At 42.9% G+C, this 24,184-nt stretch overlaps 1 protein-coding gene across 3 annotated transcripts in view; it reads left to right on the top strand.

Annotated features, from left to right (window-relative positions):
• The window catches only part of LOC119163186 (multidrug resistance protein mrp-7), a 102,915-nt gene extending 79,486 nt beyond the window's left edge, over positions 1–23,429 (top strand). For 2 of the 3 annotated variants that reach the window (XM_075873921.1, XM_037415132.2), the window contains 8 exons: positions 1,725–2,035; positions 2,693–3,019; positions 4,963–5,064; positions 6,933–7,106; positions 9,104–9,262; positions 14,899–15,065; positions 21,760–21,954; positions 23,038–23,429. In XM_075873921.1, coding sequence (XP_075730036.1) covers positions 1,725–2,035; positions 2,693–3,019; positions 4,963–5,064; positions 6,933–7,106; positions 9,104–9,262; positions 14,899–15,065; positions 21,760–21,954; positions 23,038–23,188 — 1,586 coding nt within the window. In that variant the 3' untranslated portion in view covers positions 23,189–23,429. Of the gene's footprint in view, positions 1–1,724; positions 2,036–2,692; positions 3,020–4,962; positions 5,065–6,932; positions 7,107–9,103; positions 9,263–14,898; positions 15,066–21,759; positions 21,980–23,037 lie in introns of all 3 variants that reach the window. The other variant, XM_075873920.1, reaches the window with a different exon arrangement.
• Positions 23,430–24,184: the final 755 nt, after the last annotated feature.

Here is a 24,184-nt window from a genome sequence, read left to right as displayed (position 1 = left end):
CACTCACTTAAAGTGAAAGTTGTTCCATCGCCGATACTCTTCAGAGCAGCGGCAATGACAAAAAAAAAATTGAGGGATGAAGGAAGGACGCTTTTGTGACTGGTCCCTTCGTTACTCATATATATATATATATTTAGTTGAGCTGATGGCGCATGCCGTTGCTCAATCTTTCTCTTGCAAGTTTTTCAGGTTTGCTGGATTTTAACGTGTTATGTTCCCTGCAATTCCGATAATTTCCCCAATATCAAAAACAAAGGAACAGCACTAAGTTTTCGTAACGTTCCGCTCGTATTCTATACGGCCCGCTTCTAGTGTTTCGTGTATTTGGTGCCTGCCGATATTTACCATGCATATGTGGTATTAGAACTTTACAAACACTAGACGGAAATACTGTAATAACTGATTTCTGTAGGTCAAAATAAATAGCTTCTATGCTCTAGAAAAATTTGTGTAGGATTCTTTATGGGGACTTCTGGATAGCCACGTACATGGCCCTCTTTCAGAACTGGTGCAGAAGTGTTTGAAAACACGGATATTGGATATTCTGCCCGATGGCGTTGGTCATCTTTAGCCACAACCGAACAATTGATTTTTAAGTGCTCTGCGTGATCGCAGATAGATTTCCCGCTTTTACGATTGGGGCTGGAGGGAATGAAAACTGAGTCCAACAAAAAACGAAGTAAATAGACGCACGAAGCCCCACCGTTTGTTTTAAAATTCTGTGTCAAATAAAGCAACCGTTTTTGTTTGCTGGGTGAATATAGACATGTAGTGCCTGCTCCGAAGTATAGTAGCTGCTCAGCTTTCTTTTAACCGAGCGATGTTCCACCTACGTAATGTTTTTTAAGCGTTGAATAATGTCTTGCATATTATATTCCGATTTATACCCAGCTCACATCTCCAACACCAGAAGCTTGGTCGGGTTGGCTGTGTTACAGAATGGTCAGTTGCATAGATATGGCATAGATTTTATAACACGTAGCAGGGACAGTCAGCCCAAGCTTTCTAAATCAGGGACATTTTTAGGGTACAGAAGCAGACACTTAAAGGTACAAGAACGGCTTTGTCAAGTCGCAGGAAATGAACTTATGCGTCTGGCGGGAAGCTCACTCACTGAGAAATGCGAAGCTCTGCAGCGCTTCTTGATATGGTAGTACACTTGACCAGAGCTTGCGTTAAATGTAGGTATAGCGAAAAAAAAACGCCAGTCAGAGGTGCTATTAAGTGGCTCCAGCGCAGTGTCAGATGGCGACTGCACAGGGAAGGCGCACGCGTCCGCGTCCATATGCCTACCAAGGCTATGACGGCACTCCTCTGGAAAGCACACACCGGCGGCGGCGAGTCGCGCGCGGCCGCGGCCGAGTGCGAGGGAGGTGCCGGCTCCGGTGCGTGACACCACTGCTCGTCTGCGCAGCGCATCGAATTGCGCGCACACCGGCGGCGAGCCGCGCGCGGCGGCGATGGAGTATCATTGCGCATGCGCAGACCAGTGCCACGTGAAATTGGCTCAGCGAGGCCAGTGTAGCTAACGCTACAAAAACATTGAGACAACTTAGATGAATGTAGACTTTTGCTGTGATAAGAGATATAAAAAAAGTAATGTTTTCTTTATATGCGTTCACTACGTCTTTACAATGGCATCTCTCATTTTGCACAAGTTTGTTTAACAGTGAATAAATGTCTCAGGGAATCGGCCAATGTCGTTCTGGATCTGACACTTTCAGTGGCTTGCCGTGTTGTCGGCGGCCTCCTGCTGGCGGGCAGCAGCCGCTGCCTGTCGTGGCGTTTGCACAGCGCCATGCTTCAGCACGTGCTGGGTAGTCCAGTGTCGTTGTTTGACTCCTCGCCACGTGGCCGCATTCTGAACCGGTTCTCGGCCGACATGGACTTCGTAGACTCTCGCACCTTCCTGAGCGGCAAGCAGAGTGTGCAGAGCGTGCTCTTCACCGTGGCAAAAGTGGTGGTCATCGCCACCCAGTCGCCGAACGTTCTCCTCGTTGGCGCTCTTACAGTACTCATCGTCTTCTTTGGACTGGTTTGTGTCTATCTCTCATGCATGTCCTCATCTACACAGAACTAACGCAAAGTTACGTATTCACACATGGGCTCGCAAGAACGTTGGTATAACACAGTTGCGATGTATTAGAGATGTAGGCAGTGCTCTATAATGCTTCAGGGTGCTTCCCAAGCACAAGCTAGTAATTACTCTCTCACGAAGAACCCTTGTTTACAGCGCTTTAGATTAAAGCAGGAGGTCGTGCATGAATAACAAATAACACAAAAAAGATATAAATTTCACAACTGACATTGTGTAAAGTGGCCCGCAGCTGTCAAAGTGTCACTGTCGATATTGCGCAATGGTTCATCATGCCAAAGTTTTATTTTTTTTGTTTTTATGTGTACGTGTGCTGTTTTTCTTCGCCATGTAGCGTTGAAATTCGCTAATTAGCACATGAAAGAACAAATAGATGTAGAACACACACGTTATACATTAATTGTGCATCATATTTTGATATATTACGTCAAAATAAAGTCTAAAACACGAACAAACAATAGCGCAATTTTCGCCCAGGGTACTCTTCTAAAAATCATTACCATTCATCTAGCACAACAATTTTAACGACAGCAAATATAACTCGCACAACTTACATCAGGACATCGCGACTTCGCACGGGCTTACTGCTGTTTGCAGCGGCTGTCCGTGAGCGCCTCGTACAAAGCTCGCTTCTTCGAGAGTGTGGTGCTGTCTCGGCTGCTGGCGCACGTGACTGAGACCCTGGAGTGCCTGAGCAGCCTGCGGGCGTACGGCGTCGTTCGACGCACATGCGACCGCTTCTGCCGCCTGGCGGATGCCAACACGCGTGGCTACTCGGCCTTCTGCGGCACCTACAAGTTCACGCGCTTCATCACCTCCACGTGTGGCTTCGTCGTCGTGCTCGCCACGCTGCTGCTCAACGTCGTCTTTGTCGACAAGTGGGACTCGAGCCGCATCGGCCTCGCAATGAGCTCAGCCTCTTCGGTGAGGAAATTGCATTGAAACACAAAATTTCCTACAGTATAGTTATGAAAGGTTGATGTACCGTTACACTCCGCTATATACATCAGCTAAACCCGCCCTCTAGAAAGATGCCCACGATGCCGCTCGTATTGCCATCGAGGTGGGATGTTCCTTGTTGTCCAGCATAGTCTCCACAAAAAGCCCTCGAATACACCGCTATCTGGAGGGGCGTGGTAAAAGTGGTAAAAGTGGTAAAAGCGTGGACAGATCGGGGAACCGGTTTTTCTGCTAACGTCGCAGGTTACATAACCTCGGAGACAATGCGCTGATGAGGGGCAAAGCTGTGGAAGCTACTCAAGTGGTTCAATCAAAGAAACATTGCTCGTCCACACACTTCGCGCTTCGGCATTCTTCGTTGTGAAGATCGTTTCCCAATAATACACTCGAAGAAAATCTGGCACTACAATTTCTATAGGAGCTGCAATGCACTCCACTTCAGCCAGCGAGGGAGTGATGGCTAGTACATGGATTTGTTTAAATTTCGTTCTTATGGCTTCGTTTGGTATCACGTGTCTTGCAGCCGCTTTGTTACAAGACGAAGGTCAGCATAACTTCAGTCGAGCCACTTGCCCACCTCGCCATTTCAGGCTCGCCAATTTAAATCGACTCAAGTTCAGATCGGTGCATTGTTTTATCCGAAATAAAAGACAATACACAGAGAATAAAGCCAAACGTGCAGTAAAATCCACCAGTACGAGCATTACGCAGAGACATCCACTACTCACTATTTTCTTTGTAGCTGAACAATCGCAGCGTTTGATAGTAAATATTTCAGGAAGCATTGCCGTTGTACACGCTCATGCTAAACAAGAACCAGATGGTGTGTGAGGTGTCATTTGGTTTTAATTTCACTCACAAAAAAACGATTCTTTATTTATAAAACACAAATTGCCTTCACTTATTACTGTGCATAAAAAGGCACAATATGACGATGGCCGTAAATAAATGGAAATATTTAGATGCGTGAATGCATCAGCTGCATTTTCGCTAGCATCAATAGCATCGCAATTTCTTTATAAAATAGAGGTTAGTGTTTGCGCCGAAAGTACTAGCTTTGTGCAACCCATCATTATAGCAGCTACGGCGTTAAGTACGCGGTTACACCAGGATGCCATTGATAATGTCGGTGACGACGGCCAGATTTGCGTGGAACGACATGCGAAAATGGCTGTATATGCTAAGATTAATGTTTATGTTAAGATCCCCAAGTGCTTATATTGGTGTCGTTGTTTCGGCCCGTAAATCGCTAAAAATGAATAGTGCGTGTGGCAGGTTCGTTGTGAGCCTTTATGACCAGTACAGAAATAACTAGCCATGGCACCGTGAACTCTAAGTTTTGTAAACTGGCTGCATATGGGTTTATGAAATGGCCGATATATTGCTTTGAGCTCAACGTACTCCATAACTGAGACAAGCAGAAATTATTACAATTTTTTTTCCTTGTCTTTGGTTAATTACTTAAAATATGGATGTTTATAAACAATAAATCATAGATAAATAGTGTGATATTGACAATTTGAAGCTAGAAGTTCGAGAAATAATGAAATCAACTCATTAGCATAATATACGGGCCTTGTCGTGTTGTGGCCATATGGTTGCTCCAAAGGTCATAAGAGAGAGATAGAGAATAAGGAAGAAAGAAAGGCAGGGAGGTTAACCATGACGGAGCCTAGTAGGCTTTCATTAACAATAATGCAGCCACTTTTGTCAATGTAGACAATGTTCTGTAAGAAAACGGATTCAGCTGTCTAAAGACTGATGCCGCCAAACGTCTTTGGGCTTCGCCTTTTTACCTCGCGAGTAGATTTTGAGCATATCTGCAGGCTTTTTAAGGGACGTACATCGCAGCCAACTCACGCAGATCTACTACGCGTAACCTGGGTTAGTATGACATCGATTTACAGGTTCCGCTTGCTATGATGTACCTCTGCGTGCTCCTGTTCAACATGCTCCAGATGGTGGTGAGCTTCGAGCGATGTCTCGAGTACTCGGAGCTTCCAGCTGAGGTGAGGCTTACACATATTTGAAATTGCGGAAGGATGAATAACACCTGACAAAACAGATGCACTTACTAAACAATGAAAAAAAAGTAGCTTGAGGAAGAAAAGTTTACGGATTTGGTATGTGGGGAGTTTGAGCACCGCAACAAAATAATTAGTGTCGTATTTTCGTTTTGTCTTCGTGTTTGTTTCTAAGAGCCCAGTTATTGCCTGGATTAGCCTGTATATATTCTCCTCATTTTAAAAACAATATCAGTTTCATTTCGGCATTTTGCCTTGTTTCTTCTTTCTTTTGTGTCCGTTTCTATCTATATTCTGTAACCTTTATGACCATGCAATGTCTGATAAGCCCACAAAGCCATCTTCATAACAGCTAAGTAATTAAAATCTTAATCTGTGGGGTTCTACCTCCCAAAACCGTGATATGAATATGAGAGACGCCCTAATGGAGGGTGATAGAAGTTTTGACCCTATGGGGCTCTTTACCGTTCAATGGCATCGCACGGTACACAACGCCCTACCATTTCACTGCCATTCAATCGAAATGCAACCACCGCGGCTTGATCAAACCCGTGACCGGCGGGTGAGCAGCCGAGCACCATAACGTCTGAATGAAAGAAGGCAGTGTAATTGCAAGCATCTTTTGCCCAGTAAAATATGACAAAATATGATGTTAGTCAAACATCATAGCTCGACAGCACCACCCGATGTTAGAATGCACATCGTGGCTCTTACCATTGCGCCATGCCCTGATTGGCTTATAGAACGTACAACTATTGCATTGTGCTGCTATTTGTCATCCTCCGATAGATATCGAAAATTCGTAGGCTAAAATAATCTAATTAAGGTGCACGCTAAACAATACCCAGCAATGAGAATTAGTCCACAAGCCCTAACTATAACGGGTATCGTAATAACATCGTTATTATAACACACGAAGAGCACCAAATGCAACTGCAACTTCTGTGACATGTACAGACAGGTCCACTGTTAAAAAAAACACCTCCGTGCGCAGCATGTTTAGATTTCGCTATCTTGCGGAAGTATAGTGGCTTAGATGTTCATAAAGGTACTGGTGGTTAAAAGGTCCGACTCCCTTTGACAGATTTGCATGAAGATTGTTTTTAAATACACTTGCTCTTAGAGGGCCAGGGATATTGATGGCGTGCATTCGAGTGTTCCCTTTAACAGTGAACCATACTGTACACGACATTGTGATGATGTGACGCAACGAAAGCTGATCAAAAGGGTACCATTGCACGATGGCTGCTCGGGCGTGATATGGCACAGCGTAAAAGTGTGTACGATTTTTGATGCTGCATATTCTTAACCGGGCGACCAATGTTCCATCTTCGTAAAGTCACCTGCCTATCAAGTGACGTGGTGCCACATATCCGGGGAAATCCATTAGGTCAAAATGACGAATAAGCCCTCGAACAGCGCATTGGTATGACGAAGAAACCCTCACAGTTTACTAACAGAATAACTATGAATTAATGCACAAGAACGGTGTGTTTTGATCACAGTAAGCCGTAATGCTTCTGAGACATGAAATTCATCGCAAGCTATAGGGTTTCCGTTAGCTTTAATGATCTCTGTTCACTATGATATCACCGGCATAATGATTACTGCCCCAGATCCCACATTGTTTGTGTACAGTAATGCCTTAGAGTACTTTATATGTTCGAATTCACTTTGAACACTTCTTGCATATGTAGAAATACACTAGCAAATAAAACAGTTTCGTCATTGAGTTCTCAACTGTAGAATTTCTAAAATAATTATGAGAAAACCTCTAGACACAACACAGAATTTTAACGATGTTAGCATCCTCTGTATGTCATTGGCTTCTTTCTTTGGGATCTTCTTTTCAGCCTGACTTAGCGGAAGATGTGACGGAAGAGAAAAAGGAAGCCCTGTTGCGTTCACTCTCGGACTGGCCATCAGATGGAGCGATTGAGTTTAAAAACTACTCGGCCTCATATCGACCAGGAGTCCTGCCTAACGTCCTTAGCAACGTAACGTTCACGGTGCTGCCCATGGAGAAGGTATACGCGATAAACAACGTCTCATTGAGTTTGTTGCGCTGTGTTTCTCGTTTTGCTATCGTCCCCACATTTAGTCTTTTCTGCTCTCGTATCACTCTGTGAGCGCTGTCAGGCTTGTGTTGAGCGCCACAATTTGCTTAATTTGCTTGTAGCATTGTGTTACTGTTTACGGCAATATTATGCCGTTCATCCTTACAGGGACCCTGGTGAAAATCAAATATTTGCAGCGTTATATGAAGTGCATGTCGCTAATGTACATTGTAAGCGCTCGCCATGCGTTGTGTGTTAATGAACTGTTGCTCAAAACATGATACCTTAGTTAACCTAATTTTGAATACTAAGCTTGAACTATGGTACAGATATTAAAGAAAACCAAATCAGTACAAAACGGTGGGGTCGTTCTCTCACTGTCCCGGAGCGTACTTGAAGTCTTAGTGATACACATATACCAGCTATAGGTCGTCTTTTCACCCTACTTTGGCCTGGTTCGCATGGATGAAGTTCAGGACTGGGACACCTGCCTTTCGCATAAAACCTTTGCACAAACTAAATACCAGAAATAGCACGACAGATCACATTCGATCGTGATTTATGACTGCTGAAGTTTCTGCCAAAGCTGAAAATGTAAGATTTTCGCGACCAACTGTTAAATAAGTATATAGTAGTGCAGGACACGTTTCGTATATGTAGTTGGCCAAGACCTGCCGAGTTGCAGAGTGCACTACTTCAAATAACTGTCTGTCTTCGTCATTACAGCACTGTCTTATGTTGTGCGCACCAGAACTTTGGAGACATCGACTGGCGCACACTTTTCTACCTAAGTGTAGCTTGAAGAGCGAATCCACAATTATATTCGCCTGTATGCCTGAGCTGTAAGCCTAATATAACAACTCGAGGCCTTCGAGTTGTCACGATGTGAAAAAGGCATTCCATCATGTCCGTTAAGATGAACTCTTTCTGTAGGCGGTGACAATAACAGTCGTTGACGAAAATTCACACTTCCGACAGTTCATACTTTCGTCAGAAAGTAAATGGTTTTATGAGAATTTTCGCTCAATGTCTTGAAACAGCACTGGCCACCTTTGCTCAAGGGACGTGAAAAACGAGAGAACCATTTCAAAAAAACTTTGAGCAGTAAAATACGTTGCGTAATTTGGTTCGCCTTCCTCTCTTGCGGGATGCAACGAAGGCTGCATTCAGTGGAAGGACTCTCATTGGTTGCATTACGGCGAAGGTGTGGCTCTCCTAAAGTCGAAAACGTGGATTCGACACCTTGTTCATGTTGCCACGTTAATATTGAAACAAGATAAAGTGACATGCTGTTGCATATTTTCTTATTTGCAGTCATAAAAATAAAAAGAACGAGAAATTTTGAAGCATGACCGGAAAACGAAGTCTACAGAAACTGGCGGACTTGTTATAACATAAAAAAAATATTCCTGCTGTGAGATAAGAACGGGCGTGTAGACCTGGCGAACTCTATGAATTACTTTGCAAAAAAAAAACATGAAATGATCCATTCTTTTTTTAGCTCCCTTAATGCTTGGCTCGCTGTATTTGCCATTTGGAACAGAACATCTTACTGTATTCTTTTCTAATGTACTCTGGTGACAGAAGTTAGTCATCGTATGTGAGAGGAGAAACTTCAGGTATTTTTTTGATATAATAGGCGCGCGAATTCCATACGCATTTGCGTTCATCACTATGGATAAAAAAGTATGTATGAGTTTGTTCTTTCTGTCTTTCTTCAAGACGAATTTCGTATATAGCAGTGGTACGTTTGCAGCTTTTTCCGATTTAGATTTCGTGGTCACTTTTGTGTGTTTTTTTATTTTTTAGCGCTGTTTCCTAAAAAACAGGTGCTAACTTAGCTTATCTATTCGTGTTATGGCAGTTTACAACCTTCGAATTCACCACGCGGAACATCGTTTGACGTATAGGCACTGTGCCGTCATGCTGTACGGATCCGAGCTTTCAGTGCTGTCTGCACAACGCAGGTCGGAGTGGTGGGCAGGACGGGTGCCGGGAAGTCCTCCCTAGTGCTGGCACTGCTGCGGGTGCTCAAACCTTCCGAGGGACGAATCCTGATCGACGGCTTCAACATCGCGGATGTTCCGCTGAAAAAGCTCCGCAGTAGCATTACTGTCATTCCACAGGTGAGATTACAGCTGATGCCTCGCGTCGTTTTTCTTTAAGGATTGTATATCGGTTGCATAAAGAGGCTGTAAGAGTCTTTATCCTTGAAAACGTTTACGTTGGCTATGAAGACTACCAAAAATAGTTAAATATAACTGATTTTCTACGTTGAATTACTCAACGTGATTGTGGTATACACCAAAAAAAGAGTTGTGTGAAATGCTTTGTTTGCGGGTGGCGACTTGGGCTTGTTGGTATGGTTGCATGATGATGGATGGTAGCGCAGACAACGAACACGGACAAGAGAAGGCACATAGACACAACACAGCGCTAACTTTCAACAACAATTTATTACACGCAGATCTCCGTGGTGTATGCGATCCACCACGCCAACGTCGCACGTGCGTAGCTCTAAAAACCATCAAATATAACCAACGCGCGTGTTCCAATACTTTACAATTTTATATTTTTCAATCTTTTTCTACTTTTTCTTTCTTCCTTTTATCCCATGTTACCACAAACCCTATCGCGAATACATGTAATCAAGTTCCTTATCTGTCAACACCACTGATGGGCTGCTCACACACGTGTCACCTAGCTCTGCAATTCTGCCGGCCTCCAATACCAACCGCGTCATCTCGTGCCTACTTCTATTGATTATAACCGTTTCCTTGAATTTCGGTGTGCAATTACATCTCTGGCAATGCAGGGAAAGAAAACCATCAGGAACAACACCATTTACTTTGTTATTGTGCTCGCGCAAGCGATCGTTTATGCATCTACTGGTCTGACCGATATAACACTTTCCACAAGTAAGTGGAATGAGGTATACAACACACATGATGCACTCCACAAATAGGTTTCTATGTTTCTTTTGGCATACATTTGATTTTCCTTTGTCTGGTCTTGTGCTTCTGCAAAGACTCACCAACTTATTGGGTGCCGAGAAAACTACGTTAGTGCCACATTTTTCCGCAATCTTTTTTATCCTGTGAGAAACCTTATGCATGTATGGAATTACGGCAAAACTTTCCTTTCTTGAGCTCACCCTATCCATCCCTTCACATCTTTTCTCCAGCACTTTTCTGTGCAATCCTTCAGCAACGGACACGACGAGGCTCTTGGGGTACCCGGCATTGCTTAGCCTCGAGACCTGTTGTCTGAAGCTTTCATTCATGAGGCACCGGCAGGACTTCTTTAGTGCCTCACTCAAGCACATCTTCGCAATGCCTCGTTTTACCAGTTTAGTATGCGCTGAGTGAAACTGTAGTAAAGGCTTACTTGCTCTGGGCTCGTAACACCAGCATGTCTTTTCATCTGAGAATTGAAAGTTAATGTCAAGAAATCTGAGCCTTCCGTCACATGGCATTTCAAAAGTCACTTCAAGTGGGTTAAGCCCCTCACGAAAAACGCTACACACGCTACTACATTGAGTAGCATTGAGTAGCAAATTTTGCTACTCAATGTAGTAGCGTGTGTAGCGTTTTTCGTGAGGGGCTTAACCCACTTGAAGTGACTTTTGAAATGCCATGTGACGGAAGGCTCAGATTTCTTGACATTAACTTTCAATTCTCAGATGAAAAGACATGCTGGTGTTACGAGCCCAGAGCAAGTAAGCCTTTACTACAGTTTCACTCAGCGCATACTAAACTGGTAAAACGAGGCATTGCGAAGATGTGCTTGAGTGAGGCACTAAAGAAGTCCTGCCGGTGCCTCATGAATGAAAGCTTCAGACAACAGGTCTCGAGGCTAAGCAATGCCGGGTACCCCAAGAGCCTCGTCGTGTCCGTTGCTGAAGGATTGCACAGAAAAGTGCTGGAGAAAAGATGTGAAGGGATGGATAGGGTGAGCTCAAGAAAGGAAAGTTTTGCCGTAATTCCATACATGCATAAGGTTTCTCACAGGATAAAAAAGATTGCGGAAAAATGTGGCACTAACGTAGTTTTCTCGGCACCCAATAAGTTGGTGAGTCTTTGCAGAAGCACAAGACCAGACAAAGGAAAATCAAATGTATGCCAAAAGAAACATAGAAACCTATTTGTGGAGTGCATCATGTGTGTTGTATACCTCATTCCACTTACTTGTGGAAAGTGTTATATCGGTCAGACCAGTAGATGCATAAACGATCGCTTGCGCGAGCACAATAACAAAGTAAATGGTGTTGTTCCTGATGGTTTTCTTTCCCTGCATTGCCAGAGATGTAATTGCACACCGAAATTCAAGGAAACGGTTATAATCAATAGAAGTAGGCACGAGATGACGCGGTTGGTATTGGAGGCCGGCAGAATTGCAGAGCTAGGTGACACGTGTGTGAGCAGCCCATCAGTGGTGTTGACAGATAAGGAACTTGATTACATGTATTCGCGATAGGGTTTGTGGTAACATGGGATAAAAGGAAGAAAGAAAAAGTAGAAAAAGATTGAAAAATATAAAATTGTAAAGTATTGGAACACGCGCGTTGGTTATATTTGATGGTTTTTAGAGCTACGCACGTGCGACGTTGGCGTGGTGGATCGCATACACCACGGAGATCTGCGTGTAATAAATTGTTGTTGAAAGTTAGCGCTGTGTTGTGTCTATGTGCCTTCTCTTGTCCGTGTTCGTTGTCTGCGCTACCATCCATCATCAAGCTTTGTTTGCGGTTGATCTAGCGCTTTCCCAAGACCGCTCCGTAGAACTGTCGGGATTCAAGGCTAAGTGAGATACTGTACTGTTACTCAAAAATCATATTCAACGCAGAATGCTTACAAAAACACCCGAACCAATAATTTTATTGAGGGCAGTAGCACATGGAGGCACGAAACAAAAGGAAGAAACGAGTGGAGAGCACTAGCACTGCTCTGAAAGCTAGTCCATTTAAAGAATAAAAAACTACTGCATCAACAGAAAGCAGTCCTAATATACTTACACCATTGAGTACAATTACTTTCACTGATATAAAGTTGGAGCCTTAAAAAAAAAGAACTTTGCAAAAGTGGAGTATCGCTACTGCTTGGTTTACACAGAATGACTTCTTCCAGGACCAAAATGTACCTCTAATGAAGATCACCGAAATTGAAACAGTGGTATTGTGTAGCCTGCGTTGTTGTCCGTGACGTGCCGGTATACAATATCCGAAGCCTGGCATATCATGGCATAATTTGCGAACCTGCATGGTGCGCCATGTGCAACTAACTAGGTTCACTCTCAGTACTGCACTTCCACCTCCTCCTCCCAAGCAGAAGAAAAAAAGCAATAAAAATGAGCATGTCACGTCACCACAGCCCTTAATACGCACACTTCCAACACGAGAAAAACCATTTTCTTTTTTAGTTGTTCATGATGAGAGCTCCAATAAATTCGGTAGTCAGTGGTTATCTATGAGTTGATTATGTAATAATTCCCTTTAAGATATTCTTTGGGACTGTTTGGTAGCGGCTTTTTGCGTTCCGACAGGTCAGGTGTCAATATGCCGGCCCATTCACTGATGCACATCCTTCTTCATGACAGATGAAGACAGTGCTCAACCGTATAGTTCACTGTTCCATAAGTCTAGAATCACGCTTAACCTTGCTTCCAAACTCATCATGGGCACAAAAGAGTGCATATATAAAATATTGGTAGCAGGTGCGACTTGAAAGTCTTCTTTTACTGCGCCAAACAGGTCCGGCATATTATGTAGTGTGTCGTATTGCAAAATATTGGCCAAAAAGAACTGGTATTGGCGCAGAAACAACCATGCTTCTCGGTTCAAATGTTATACTTGGCATTTTTTTTCTGTTTGTCTCTGTCGTGGGGAAAGATGTACCTCAGTAAACAGTTTTCAGCTGTATTATATGGTTTTTCTAACGAAAAAGGTGACTAACAGACACCGCTTACATGTATAATAATGGGAAGTGCTCAAAAAGTGGTTATATGCAACTCCTCGTTGAAATAGAAATGCTTCATGATCATGACAATTAGCTTATCAGACAAATTATCTTAGATTTTTATATGCGTGAACGAAAAGTGAAAGGAATAACAAGAACAATAACGCTTTAGGCTTGTGGGCATCTCAGGCCGTCATGGTGTGTGATTCAGTCATGGTAAATTATAAATATTAGTGTGTGCCGAAATGGGTCAATCGCGCTACTCGGTACGGGTTCCCTCAAAGATGAAGAAAAATACATTAAGCCAAACGAATGGCAGAGTACGTTAGTGGAGCAGAAACACGCTTGCCTACAAGCAGTAGAAAACGCGAACCGGGAATGTAGGGAAGAAGAAGGTTGAGTGTAAGCTGCATTGTATTGAAGCTTTCTGACGGCGTTCGTAGAGACGAAACACCCTTCCATACATGGCTGGTTTGACACTTGGCGCCACTATTGCCTCTTCAAATATTTATATCTCAAAGCGATGTATGCTTCGCCCCTTCCAGGTTTCAAGTTGGAGGAGTTCGAGCACTCTTTCCGACACGCTTTGCGGCTTACCGGTCTCTGAAACACGTTTTTTTTTCCATAAGTAAACTAGTTGAAAGTGCAGAGGCGATCCTGTCGAGTACTTTCCTCGGTTCATACCTCGTATTCGCGTGATGCTTCAGACATTGATCTAAAGTGGCACTAACTCGCCCAACTTCTAACCTTACTGGACATCCAAACTATTTCGTTGTTGATCGAGAAAGCAAAAATGAGTTCTGCAGCACGGATTATCAACAAAAAGAGCGTATCGAATTGGTTTTCCCGCGCGACGTTTTTCTTTAATTGGATTATGCAGATGACAATCTGTGCCATTCGCAGAAAACTGTCAAATGACACCCGGCACACTGCAGAACCGTGAACGTATTGCATCTCTTTAGGTTTACGAGCTGATACATCTAATAATAACAATATACTACCATCTAGCGCATGTTTGCAATCCTCAATTTTTGCCCATCCTGTCGTGTGCATAGCCAATCATCTAAGCGTGCGTACACAAAAGCAGATGTTGGTGATGACAACACCGACGCTCCTTTTTTGGTTGTCATATCAACTCTCTTTGCTCTTGTGTGCACGTTGTGCACCCCTAATTGATCTGCTATGAAAAACTTACTCGCCCCAACACCAACCCTTTGTCATATGCAGCTAGACGGCAACTGGGAAAGCTTTGTTTAGTTTCGTTCTTGCATATTTATCCCAATAAAAGAAATTGTGAAACTCGCCACCATGGCTCATAACAGCGCCAGTATTGCTCCGACAGAGAAAGTACATTAATAAGCTGATCAATGAATCAGCCCAGTAACATTCGCACTTTCAGGAGTGCTTATTAGCCGCACACAACATTTTGCTATAAATTTCCGGCTGGGGCTTACATTCAGCGATAGTAAACGCTCATGCATGTCGTAGACAGGATGTTACAGCTTCCGACTCAATATGTATATACATTTAATCGTGACATCATAATACTTTACTTGACTGTCATAACTAGTGTTGCCATTTTCGATTCGTTCATTTTCTATAGGACCATCATTTTTCAAAGAACGAGTACAACACACATGCATAAGATCTCAACCTGAAACTCTATTGTACCGCTTGTCTCCATTGGTCTCTAACCAAATGACTGTAGTCATAAGTGTTCATTTGGGCCTATTAAAAACACTCTACAATCACCACAAACTTCCAATAAATGAATGAGGTGTGCATCTATTTTTTCTTTACGAACACAGGATCCAAGCCTTCTGAGAGGCACACTGCGACACAATCTCGACCCGACGAACTCGTACTCTGACGAGCAGATCTGGAAAGTACTTGGACAGGTCCACCTCGTCAACGTGGTTTCAAGCAACTCCAAGAGACTTCTCCTTGAAACGGGCGACGGTGGTTCCAACCTAAGGTGAGTGAGATGCACATCCTGTCCCGCTGCTCGGCCCAGTAGTCCCAGCTATGAAGCTTGAATGGGAACGGTGATAGCGACGTGTTTCAAACGAGAAAGCACATCTTACGTATCACCACGCATCTTACAAACATGAGTTACAGTGACTGCAGTACCGTAATTACTTGCATACTTCAGGCACTCATTAGTAGAGGCAAGTACTGACTCACTGTTCACTTAATTTATGACAGATATGGGCAAGTTAGAGGCTGGCTTGAAAAATGAGACCACTGCTGTGTAAGCGGTGGAAAGCCCAGCCAGTGTCTTTTTTGTGTTCGTTTAACAACAATGTAAACTTCATGGAATATAAACTGGATGAGTGAGTTCGGTGCAATTTTATAGGTAGCTACAATCGTCGCCGTCATATTGGCGGTAAATAGGTACGAGTTGAATATAGGCACAAAAAAGTGGCCCCGTATCTGCATGTTAATCTGCAAATGTCGTCGAAAGACGATAGTCTTGCGTGTGAAGAGAGTGAACAAAACATTTATTTGATGTTCTGCGCAAGAAAATCGGTAAGTGGTATTCTGGAGGCGCTGCGTTGAAGTGCCTGGAGCATGCAGCGGAGGCGAACGAGCGCATCAAGTCACGTCACACGTGAGACATGAGCACCACCTGGCAGTGTTTTTGGAAAACGTAGCGCGTGGCTCTGAGACGGGTGTGTGCGCCCGTCGCGGAGGTGATAAGGTGTAGAACGCAAGGCGACGGGTAGGTGCCACCAGCGTCTCGCCTTAGCAAAGCGTTGGAAACACTCGCGTTTTCGTGCATGCGTTACATGCTCAGCGCAGCGTGATAAGCTCTTAGGTCCTTCAAATTACTTATGTATGCCTTTGCTAGTAAAAGACGCACATGCAGAATATATACGTGTTATTATAGTGCCCCAGACATGCGGAATAATTGGTTTTTAATTAACAATTGCACAAGTATGAACGCTGAACCTTGAGCAACATTGGTGGGGGCTGCGCATGGGGTCGGCCGTTTCAAGTACCCGGTGCCGTTAAGAGTGAACAAACAGACAAAAGTACAGGCAGACAGACCAAAATTTTTGCGTCGAAGGTCCCCAAGAAAGACTATTGTCTTTAAAATTGAGAAATACAGCGTCATTATGCTTCACCTAGTCACCTCATATTGAATACACCATTAACAATGCTAACCGCATGTTTGGCTGTTTACGACGTAACTTTTTTAATGCTCCACATGGTTTAAAACTGCAGCTTTACGAAACACTATTACGCTCTAAACTATAATATGCTAGAGCCGTGTGGGACCCCACTTATTTTAATCTGGTAACTTCCCTTCAAATTGTTCAAAATAACTCCTCTCGTTTTATATTTATATTGTTCAATTATAACAAATCGCGAACATTTAAACCATGAAAACATTTCTTGCACTTCCTTCCTTAGCATACCGCAGGAAACTCTCCCATGTAACTCTATTTCACAAGATATACCTTCATCTCATCTTGCATGATCAACTACTACTTTGCCCAGAGCACATATCCCACCGCATTGACCGCCGTCAGAAAGCAGGCATCAAAGAATTTCTTTAATTTATTTTTGTCTTGCACATCAAATGACTAGAACAGACTTTCCGGTGACAATGTTTCTATAAGCGATAACAACTAGTTCCGTGATTTATTAGCTAACATTGTGTAATAAGTTCTTTTTGTTGCAATAACTAACATTGTATAACTAGGTTCGGTGTTGTATTACCTAACATTTATTATATACAATGTATTAACAGACAACGCATTTTAAGATATTTATTCGTACGAGCTAACCGTATTCGCTGCTTTTTGTTCATTTAAATATTTTATTGTAAATAACCCGCAGCCCTTTGTAATGCCATTTGGCCCTAAGAGTAAAATAAATAAGTAAATAAATGATTAAATAAATAGGTCTATATAGACTCGTTTACATGTAAACAATAGCTTTTGTTGCTTATTCTCAATGCTTTGTTTGAACAATAGCCGCCAGCAAGAGTCGGCTAAAAGTGTCATACTTTAAGAACGGCGCAAAAAGAGAATGCCGACACAATGCTGTGCTCACAAATGAGTTTATTATAAACATATTTAGCTTTACAATATAGATGAAAAGCGCTTTTGTACTGTTCGTCGAACTACCTTGCATTTAAACGAAATCGCCTAGTTTCTGTTTCAGTTTATTGAGCGTATTTGGGTGGAGGGTTACATATAGGGAGAGGTATACAGAAAGAGGTAATGTGTGAAAACTGGAATGTGTTTCCTTAGTGTGAAAACTGGAATGGCACCTCTTGTTATGGAATTCATTCATTCATTCATTTATTCATTCATTCATTCATTCATTCATTCATTGTCTTAGACCAAAACAAAGATTGTCTAGGTTGAAGAAGTGAAAGGCAGATTACCCCTGCTCGACTAAGGTTGCCCCACCTTTATATTTGCTCAGGTAATGGAAACAGAAAATAAAAACAGGGGCAGAATCGCAAAAACTAAGCGTGAATATGCGTACAAAATATTAGGAGAAGCATTATGGTATACAATAACATTAAAATTTCTTTACATTGAGATGCACATAAAAATAAATTCAAAAAGTAAAACCTAACAAAGTGCAACGATGCAATCGTGAGGAGTGTACACTAATAAATATTTCACAAGAAAAAGAAAGTAATGAAAGTAGACAAAGAAAACATGAGATGCATGAGAAAAAATGCAATGACAGTAACTGCACATCATTCAAAAATTGAAAGAGTTGTTCAGGTAAAGGTGAACTGAATATTTAGAGGCATTTATTGAGGGTGAAGTTTTAGCCTCCATAGACAGAGTGTCCCATTCCTTGATTGCCGAGAAGCTCACTGTTTTCACTTCGTAGTTTGTGCGCGCTTTGTGCAATACGTTATTATTTTTGAAGGAAAAAAATGTGTATTACTGGAGAAAGTTGTAAATTGATTAGCTACGATATACAAAAGACTCAAATTATATACCAGGTGGTAGGCAATTATGGCTAATTTATAGACGATCATATTTAAAACAGGAAGAACATTTAGTGAAGAAAACAGTGAAGCTTCATGAGCATGATAATCGCTGTGCATTGTTGTGTGGAGAGCCCAGTTTGCTATCCTTCGCTTAAGTGGTGTCTAATATCTGGGAGTTCTGGATGTATTCAATTCTGACACGCTGCTTTGCTTGTATCACAGGCTGGTCTCATTTTATGACAGTGCTTCCAAAGTGAAGGCAGTAAAAGTGTTAACAAAAGTATTACGTGATACGTATGTAAACAAACGCATGTGAAGGACGTTATTTTATTTTATGCAAGGAAATGTACGTAGGCACGGCATGTAATAACAGAGAAGCGTAATCGTTGGCAATTAAACGTAACTTAGAGAATTCGCACATAAGGCAACCATGGTAGGGCGCGACAGATAAGGAGGGCGGATGAGAAGTTTACAAGCCTAGCGGTGACCCCCTAGCGGCACCAGGCGTAGTCATGCTGAAGATAATAATGACAAGAACGACGATTAAGCAGCATATGGGGTTGGTGCCGACAGCTCTGTACTATAGTTGGATAATATTTGTGTGGTGATCATGAAATAGGGTGAATGGCGCACACGCATCCAGTGAATTGAGAGTTTTCAAGTAATGATGTGAAATCGGGTAGCTAGTTTTTTTACCGGAAAACATCCGATTCCGCAGCTCTCGTCGTTTTATCTTGATTAAGGAAGTTATTGGAAGCTGGGCTGATTGGTGACCGTACTTGAACATTTACGACAGAGCGCAGCGATGACTAGAACGAAAAAGAAAGTGGACAAACCACAGCGAATAGGTTTGCCCTTTCTTTCGTTCATGCGCATCATCCTTGTCCAGTTTTCAAAATGTTCAAGCATGTCCAACAAGAAGCCTTCTGCAGCAAGATCTTTTAGAAGAAGAAGGCATTTCGAAAGAAATATACTTTCTTAGAGCGCAGGACCATTTTAAAAGAAGTATGATAGGAGAGAACACACTCCGACAAAGCGTAAAGCATGACTTTGCACGTCGCATCACCGATCAAACTCAAGCAAGCCTGTCTCGAAAAGGCAAGGAAAGGAAAAGAACCCGATGTACTTAAAGTTTGCTGCAAAATAGTGGCTACTTGGGCTGGTGGGTATTGCATTTTGAAATAAATATGCCTTCCTAGTGCTTAGGAAAGTTTTAAAAAGAAGTTAGATACGACAGAAACTTTCTTAGTGCGTTCGCTCTTATCTGGCGTCTTTCTGAAACGTTACTGTGGACTCAAAAGGTATATTTTTTTCGGAATGGAATACCGTCCAGCCCAAGTAGCCATTCTTTAGAAGGAGGTGTTCTAGTGCTCTTCTTCTAAGGAATACGTAAAGGGCGAAGTGGTTAGGTTGTAGGTCACCCCGACCCTAGCAGTTCCAGAAGTGATTAAAAGCAAGAGAAAGAAAACTCGGCTCACACACTCACTCACTCACAGCCACAATGAAAGCACTGACGAGTGATTGGCCAAAGAAAAGACAGAAAGCTGAGCTGTTTCGTCAAAGTGACAAGGGGGATAGCTGGGGTTGGGTAATTTGGACGGGTAATTCCTTTGGCAGTGTTCTTATTTTCATAGAATATGAATGTCACGCAGTTGTCATTATTATTTTGTGTCTACCAAAGAAAAATTAGCCCTTAAACTGCTACCTTTGTTTTTTCACGCAGGAAGGATGATATGGAAGCAAATTACTTACAAACTACAAATGGAGTTTATTTGGCGAAGTAACCATTTTTTATGTCGCTTTTCAAACAAATACGGGGAAAATGGGCTTTCAATTTGGCTCATACCGTAGGCCATGTTATAAATATTGAATGTTATTAGAGCACTTTCATTGTGGATGTCCTCCAGTGAAGTATCCCATGCAGCAATCATATTTTGCCAAGCATCGCTTCAAAAGGCTTTGCTGCGAGCACGAAAACTCACAAGGTGTGAGTGAAAAAAAAATACATGAACAAAATCGCAAAAACGAAAGTTATGATGTTCTATTAAAATAAGGGGTGATGGAGAAGCGGCGAAGTGAGAATCCATGACAATTCGAGCCCCATGTATTGTAGGTTAACTAATGAATATACTATGTTCAGACGCAACAGAAAACTGCCCTAATGTAGCCTAGATAGTGCGCCTCGGAAGACGTTTTTACAGTAAAAGTACAATCCGAAATATATTTCGCAAAGAAATCAAAAATCGCAAGTACAATAAAAGAGTAAGAAGTCATTTCTAACCAGTATTTGACAGTTATACTTTAAAAAATGTGGTGCCGACGTGGGTAGCAAGTAGCTGCTCGGCATCGTTCATTTCTTAGCATTCACAAAGAATGTGTCTCTTTAAAAACTGAACGACCTGTTCGGAAATGCAAGAATATTATTCCCATCAAAAGACAACACACTCATCTCATGAATCACACACGCATGTCTTTTTTCTTTTGGTATTAGGTAATATATCTGCGGCTTGATATTATTCTGTCCCGATTAATGATTTCGATAGATCAATCTGTTTGGGAAAAAACACAACGTTGGCTAGTACATTTCGTACTCACTCTTTGAACGATACAACCATGCAAGAATTTTCATACCCCAGTCAAGTTACCTGCTTAGCGTTTACTCAGAAATCGCCATTAACTACTGCCATTCAAAACCAAAACATGATTTCCCTGATTTAGTTAAGAGATGTAGACAATACGCTTACGTTAAAGCACAGCTAGAAATATATGCGCAATCCTACTTGAGCGCAAGTATGATGAACTGTCTGCAAATTGTATTAATTCACACAACAGGCGCTTGATACTACTTTAGAAGAAGAAATTTGAGTGATTCGTCGTTTTTGTGAGTTTTCGAAAACATTTATATTGAGGGTTTAATCGAAAATTTTATTGTTTTGTTGTCAGTGATGTTCTACTTCTACATATATATATTGAAATCATGGGCCCCATATGCACCCGCAATTTGGCTTTGCTCATGTTCCTTCAAAGCAAAAAAAAAATTACGTCTGATGTTGGGCATGGAACAGGTCATGTTAACATAGCGGTCCAATACCACAGTGCTTTCACCAAATGAGTCGGCTGCAGCACATTGGAGTCTAAGAAGACATAGCAGTTATAGAGAAAGTTTAATTTATCGCATGCGCAGTGCATCTTGTCCCCTCCAGGCCACTTGTTCAAAGAATTGGCACTAACATCTTAGTACAGACTGCGCACAAAATCAACAAGAGGCGGAGGTACGACGCCCGACATGGCTGTTTTTTTTATCTTGTTCCTCTGGGTCGTATTTTACACTTTGTGTGAAGAACGTTAAGGCACAATACCAGTATACTGAAGCTCATGCCCTTTCAAGTGGCAGGAAGAGAATTTCTTTCAGGTATGTTTTCTGTAGAAAGTTTAAAAGTTGGGCTAGTTGGTGACCATTCTCGCACGTTCTTGACTACGCGGAAGAAGAGAAGGACATGCCTAAGCGTTGTATTTTGGTTTGTCCTTCTTTTTTCTTGGTACGCATTCTCGTTGCGCTGTGGAAAAAAAGGTTAAGGTACGTCAAATTTGTTCCTCAAAGGTTTAAATAATTGGTGCTTCTTTATGTCTCCAACATCTGCACGAAAGTTTTGCTTTAATCTATTGATCAGTTTTCATTCTCATACCGTACAACGTTCTGCAGCGTGGGCCAGAGACAGCTGGTGTGCTTGGCGAGGGCCCTGCTGCGCAACAGCCGCCTTCTGCTTCTGGACGAGGCGACTTCGCAGATGGACGGTGACACGGACAGCCTTATTCAGAAGACACTCAGGGAGAGTTTCGCCAAATGCACGCTGTTCACCGTCGCACACCGCCTGCACACGATTCTCGACTACGACAAGTGGGTGATCGCACAACTTGGGCATGTAGGGCACTCTACAACTTCAAGACAGACTGAAGCGAAGTAGAACGTCAACAGGACGTCGTAGCTAGAGTAAACACAACGGAAAGCGGGGTGTTTTACTATACAAATAGCTCAAATGCACGCATGTGCTTTGAAAAAGGCCGGCCAAGTACACACGGTTACAAGATGGAAGCCAGAATATCACAAAGGCGCTTGCGATGTACAACTTCTTGTCTCCGTGTTACTACGCTTTGACTTTTTCAGGATGAATACGTACCAACTATATGTAAAAAAGCTCAAATTTCTGCTAATTAAAAATGGTGTTCGTAAGACGTAACTACTTAAGCTGAGTGATGATTGATATGGGGGGCTTGCATGTCCTAAAACCACCATATGAATATTAGAGACGCCATAGTAGAGGGCTCCGGAAATTTCGACCACCTGGTGTTACTACTTAAGCTGTATTCACACGACGGACAAAATCGCGATTTATCCCCGGGGATCGTCTAGTACGTCACCATACGTCACCCACTCCCAAGTTCCCGCTTCAGTCAGCGCGGGGTGATTCGTGCAATGACAGAAGTCGAAATCTCAGTTGAGATCCGCGGGAAGCCATGCCGAAATCCTCGCGTGTAGCGTGAATTCACCCTTGTCGTGTGAGTGCTGGCTGCGGAGGGATCATAATCACGTCATATGTCACCGTGACTCGTCCACGATTACGCCCCTAGTGTGAATAAAGATGTGTGTTTTAAGGTAGTCCTCTCACTTTTTAAGTCTTAGAACTTTCGAGATGCCTCTTGACCACTACGATGGTTTACTGACTGTTGTGAACCCCGATAAAAACGAGGTGCCGGTTTGATTCCCCTTCAATGTGGTGGATTGTTATAGATGCAGAATTAGTTGAACAAAAAGTGCTGCTTGTATCACGATATGGGGTGAAAATTGACCAGGAACATCACAGCTATGGCATATCGAATAGCGTATCTTCTTTTTTGGCGTATCGCATGCCCGAAAGCCTATATACGATGTGTTCACATACAGTCAGAGTTTAATATATATATTCCTTCACTGTCCTTACAGAATACTTGTCATGGAAGATGGGAGAGTACGAGAGTTTGGCGCAGTGTCGACTCTGCTGGATGACCCCGGCTCAGCGTTCCACGCCATGGCGTTCGAGGCTGGCGTCCTGTCTGGAGAAGATATGTCCAGCACAAGCACGACAGCGCTTTGACTATCAACATTATTTCTTGGTTTCACTTGGTGGAGTCCGAGCTGAACGGTTGTGTCATCCGTGATCTCCGATGCAAACGTAGCTCTCGCCGATCGCTGCCCCGTCTTCGGGCTCCTTCTACCATGTCCCCCATCTGTCCTATCTCTTCTCTCCTTCTTCTTCACTCGGGTGTGGTGAGTGCTCCACCTTTTTATATTTTTATTAAAGACGATGTCTTTTTTGGCGACCCTTCACGCAACAATTTTGGTCTGTCTGGCTGTCTGTACGTTTGTCTGTTTGTCCGCTCCTAACGGTACTTTAAACGGCACCAAAGTGACCAAATGATACTCCAAACGGCCGACTCCATCCGCAGCACCCACCACTATTGCTCAAGACTCAGCGTTCATACTTGTGTGATTGTCAATTAAAAAGCAGTTATTGCGCATTTCTGTGGCACCATAACAATACGTCATTATTATGTATGTGTGTCTCTTACTAGAAATACATAAGCAAGTCTAAGGACCGTAGCGTTTATCACGTTGCGCTGACCATGCAACGCTTGCACGAAAAGGCAAGCGTTTCCAGCGCTTTGCTAAGACGACATGGTGGGGGCACCTACCTGCCACCTTGCGTTCTACACCTTATCACCTCCGAGACGGGCGCACAGGGCGCATGCGCTTCGCTTTTCAGGATAACTGCCAGATAGCGCTCATGTCTCACGTGTGACGTCACTTGATGCGCTCGTTCGCCTCCGCTGCACGCTTGAGGCACTCTAAGGCAGCGCTTCCAGAATACCATTTACCAATTTTCTTGCGCAGAACATCAAATAAACGTTTTGTCCACTCTATCTAGACGCAAGAATATCGTCTTTCGACGACATGCATTTGCAGCGTAACATGCAGATACGGGGCCAATATTTTTCTGCTAATATTTCTTATCGTGTTAGCCATCCCCCACAAGGAGCTCAGACGTGTCGTCAAAAAGGCATGCATTCGATTATTAGCGGACGGCTGCGTC

The sequence above is a fragment of the Rhipicephalus microplus genome, chromosome 9 (genome assembly GCF_043290135.1).
Source record: "Rhipicephalus microplus isolate Deutch F79 chromosome 9, USDA_Rmic, whole genome shotgun sequence".
Classification (NCBI taxonomy): Eukaryota; Metazoa; Arthropoda; class Arachnida; order Ixodida; family Ixodidae; genus Rhipicephalus; species Rhipicephalus microplus.
The sequence above is the reverse complement of the archived record's forward strand: the minus strand, read 5'-3'. Positions and strand labels throughout refer to the sequence as shown.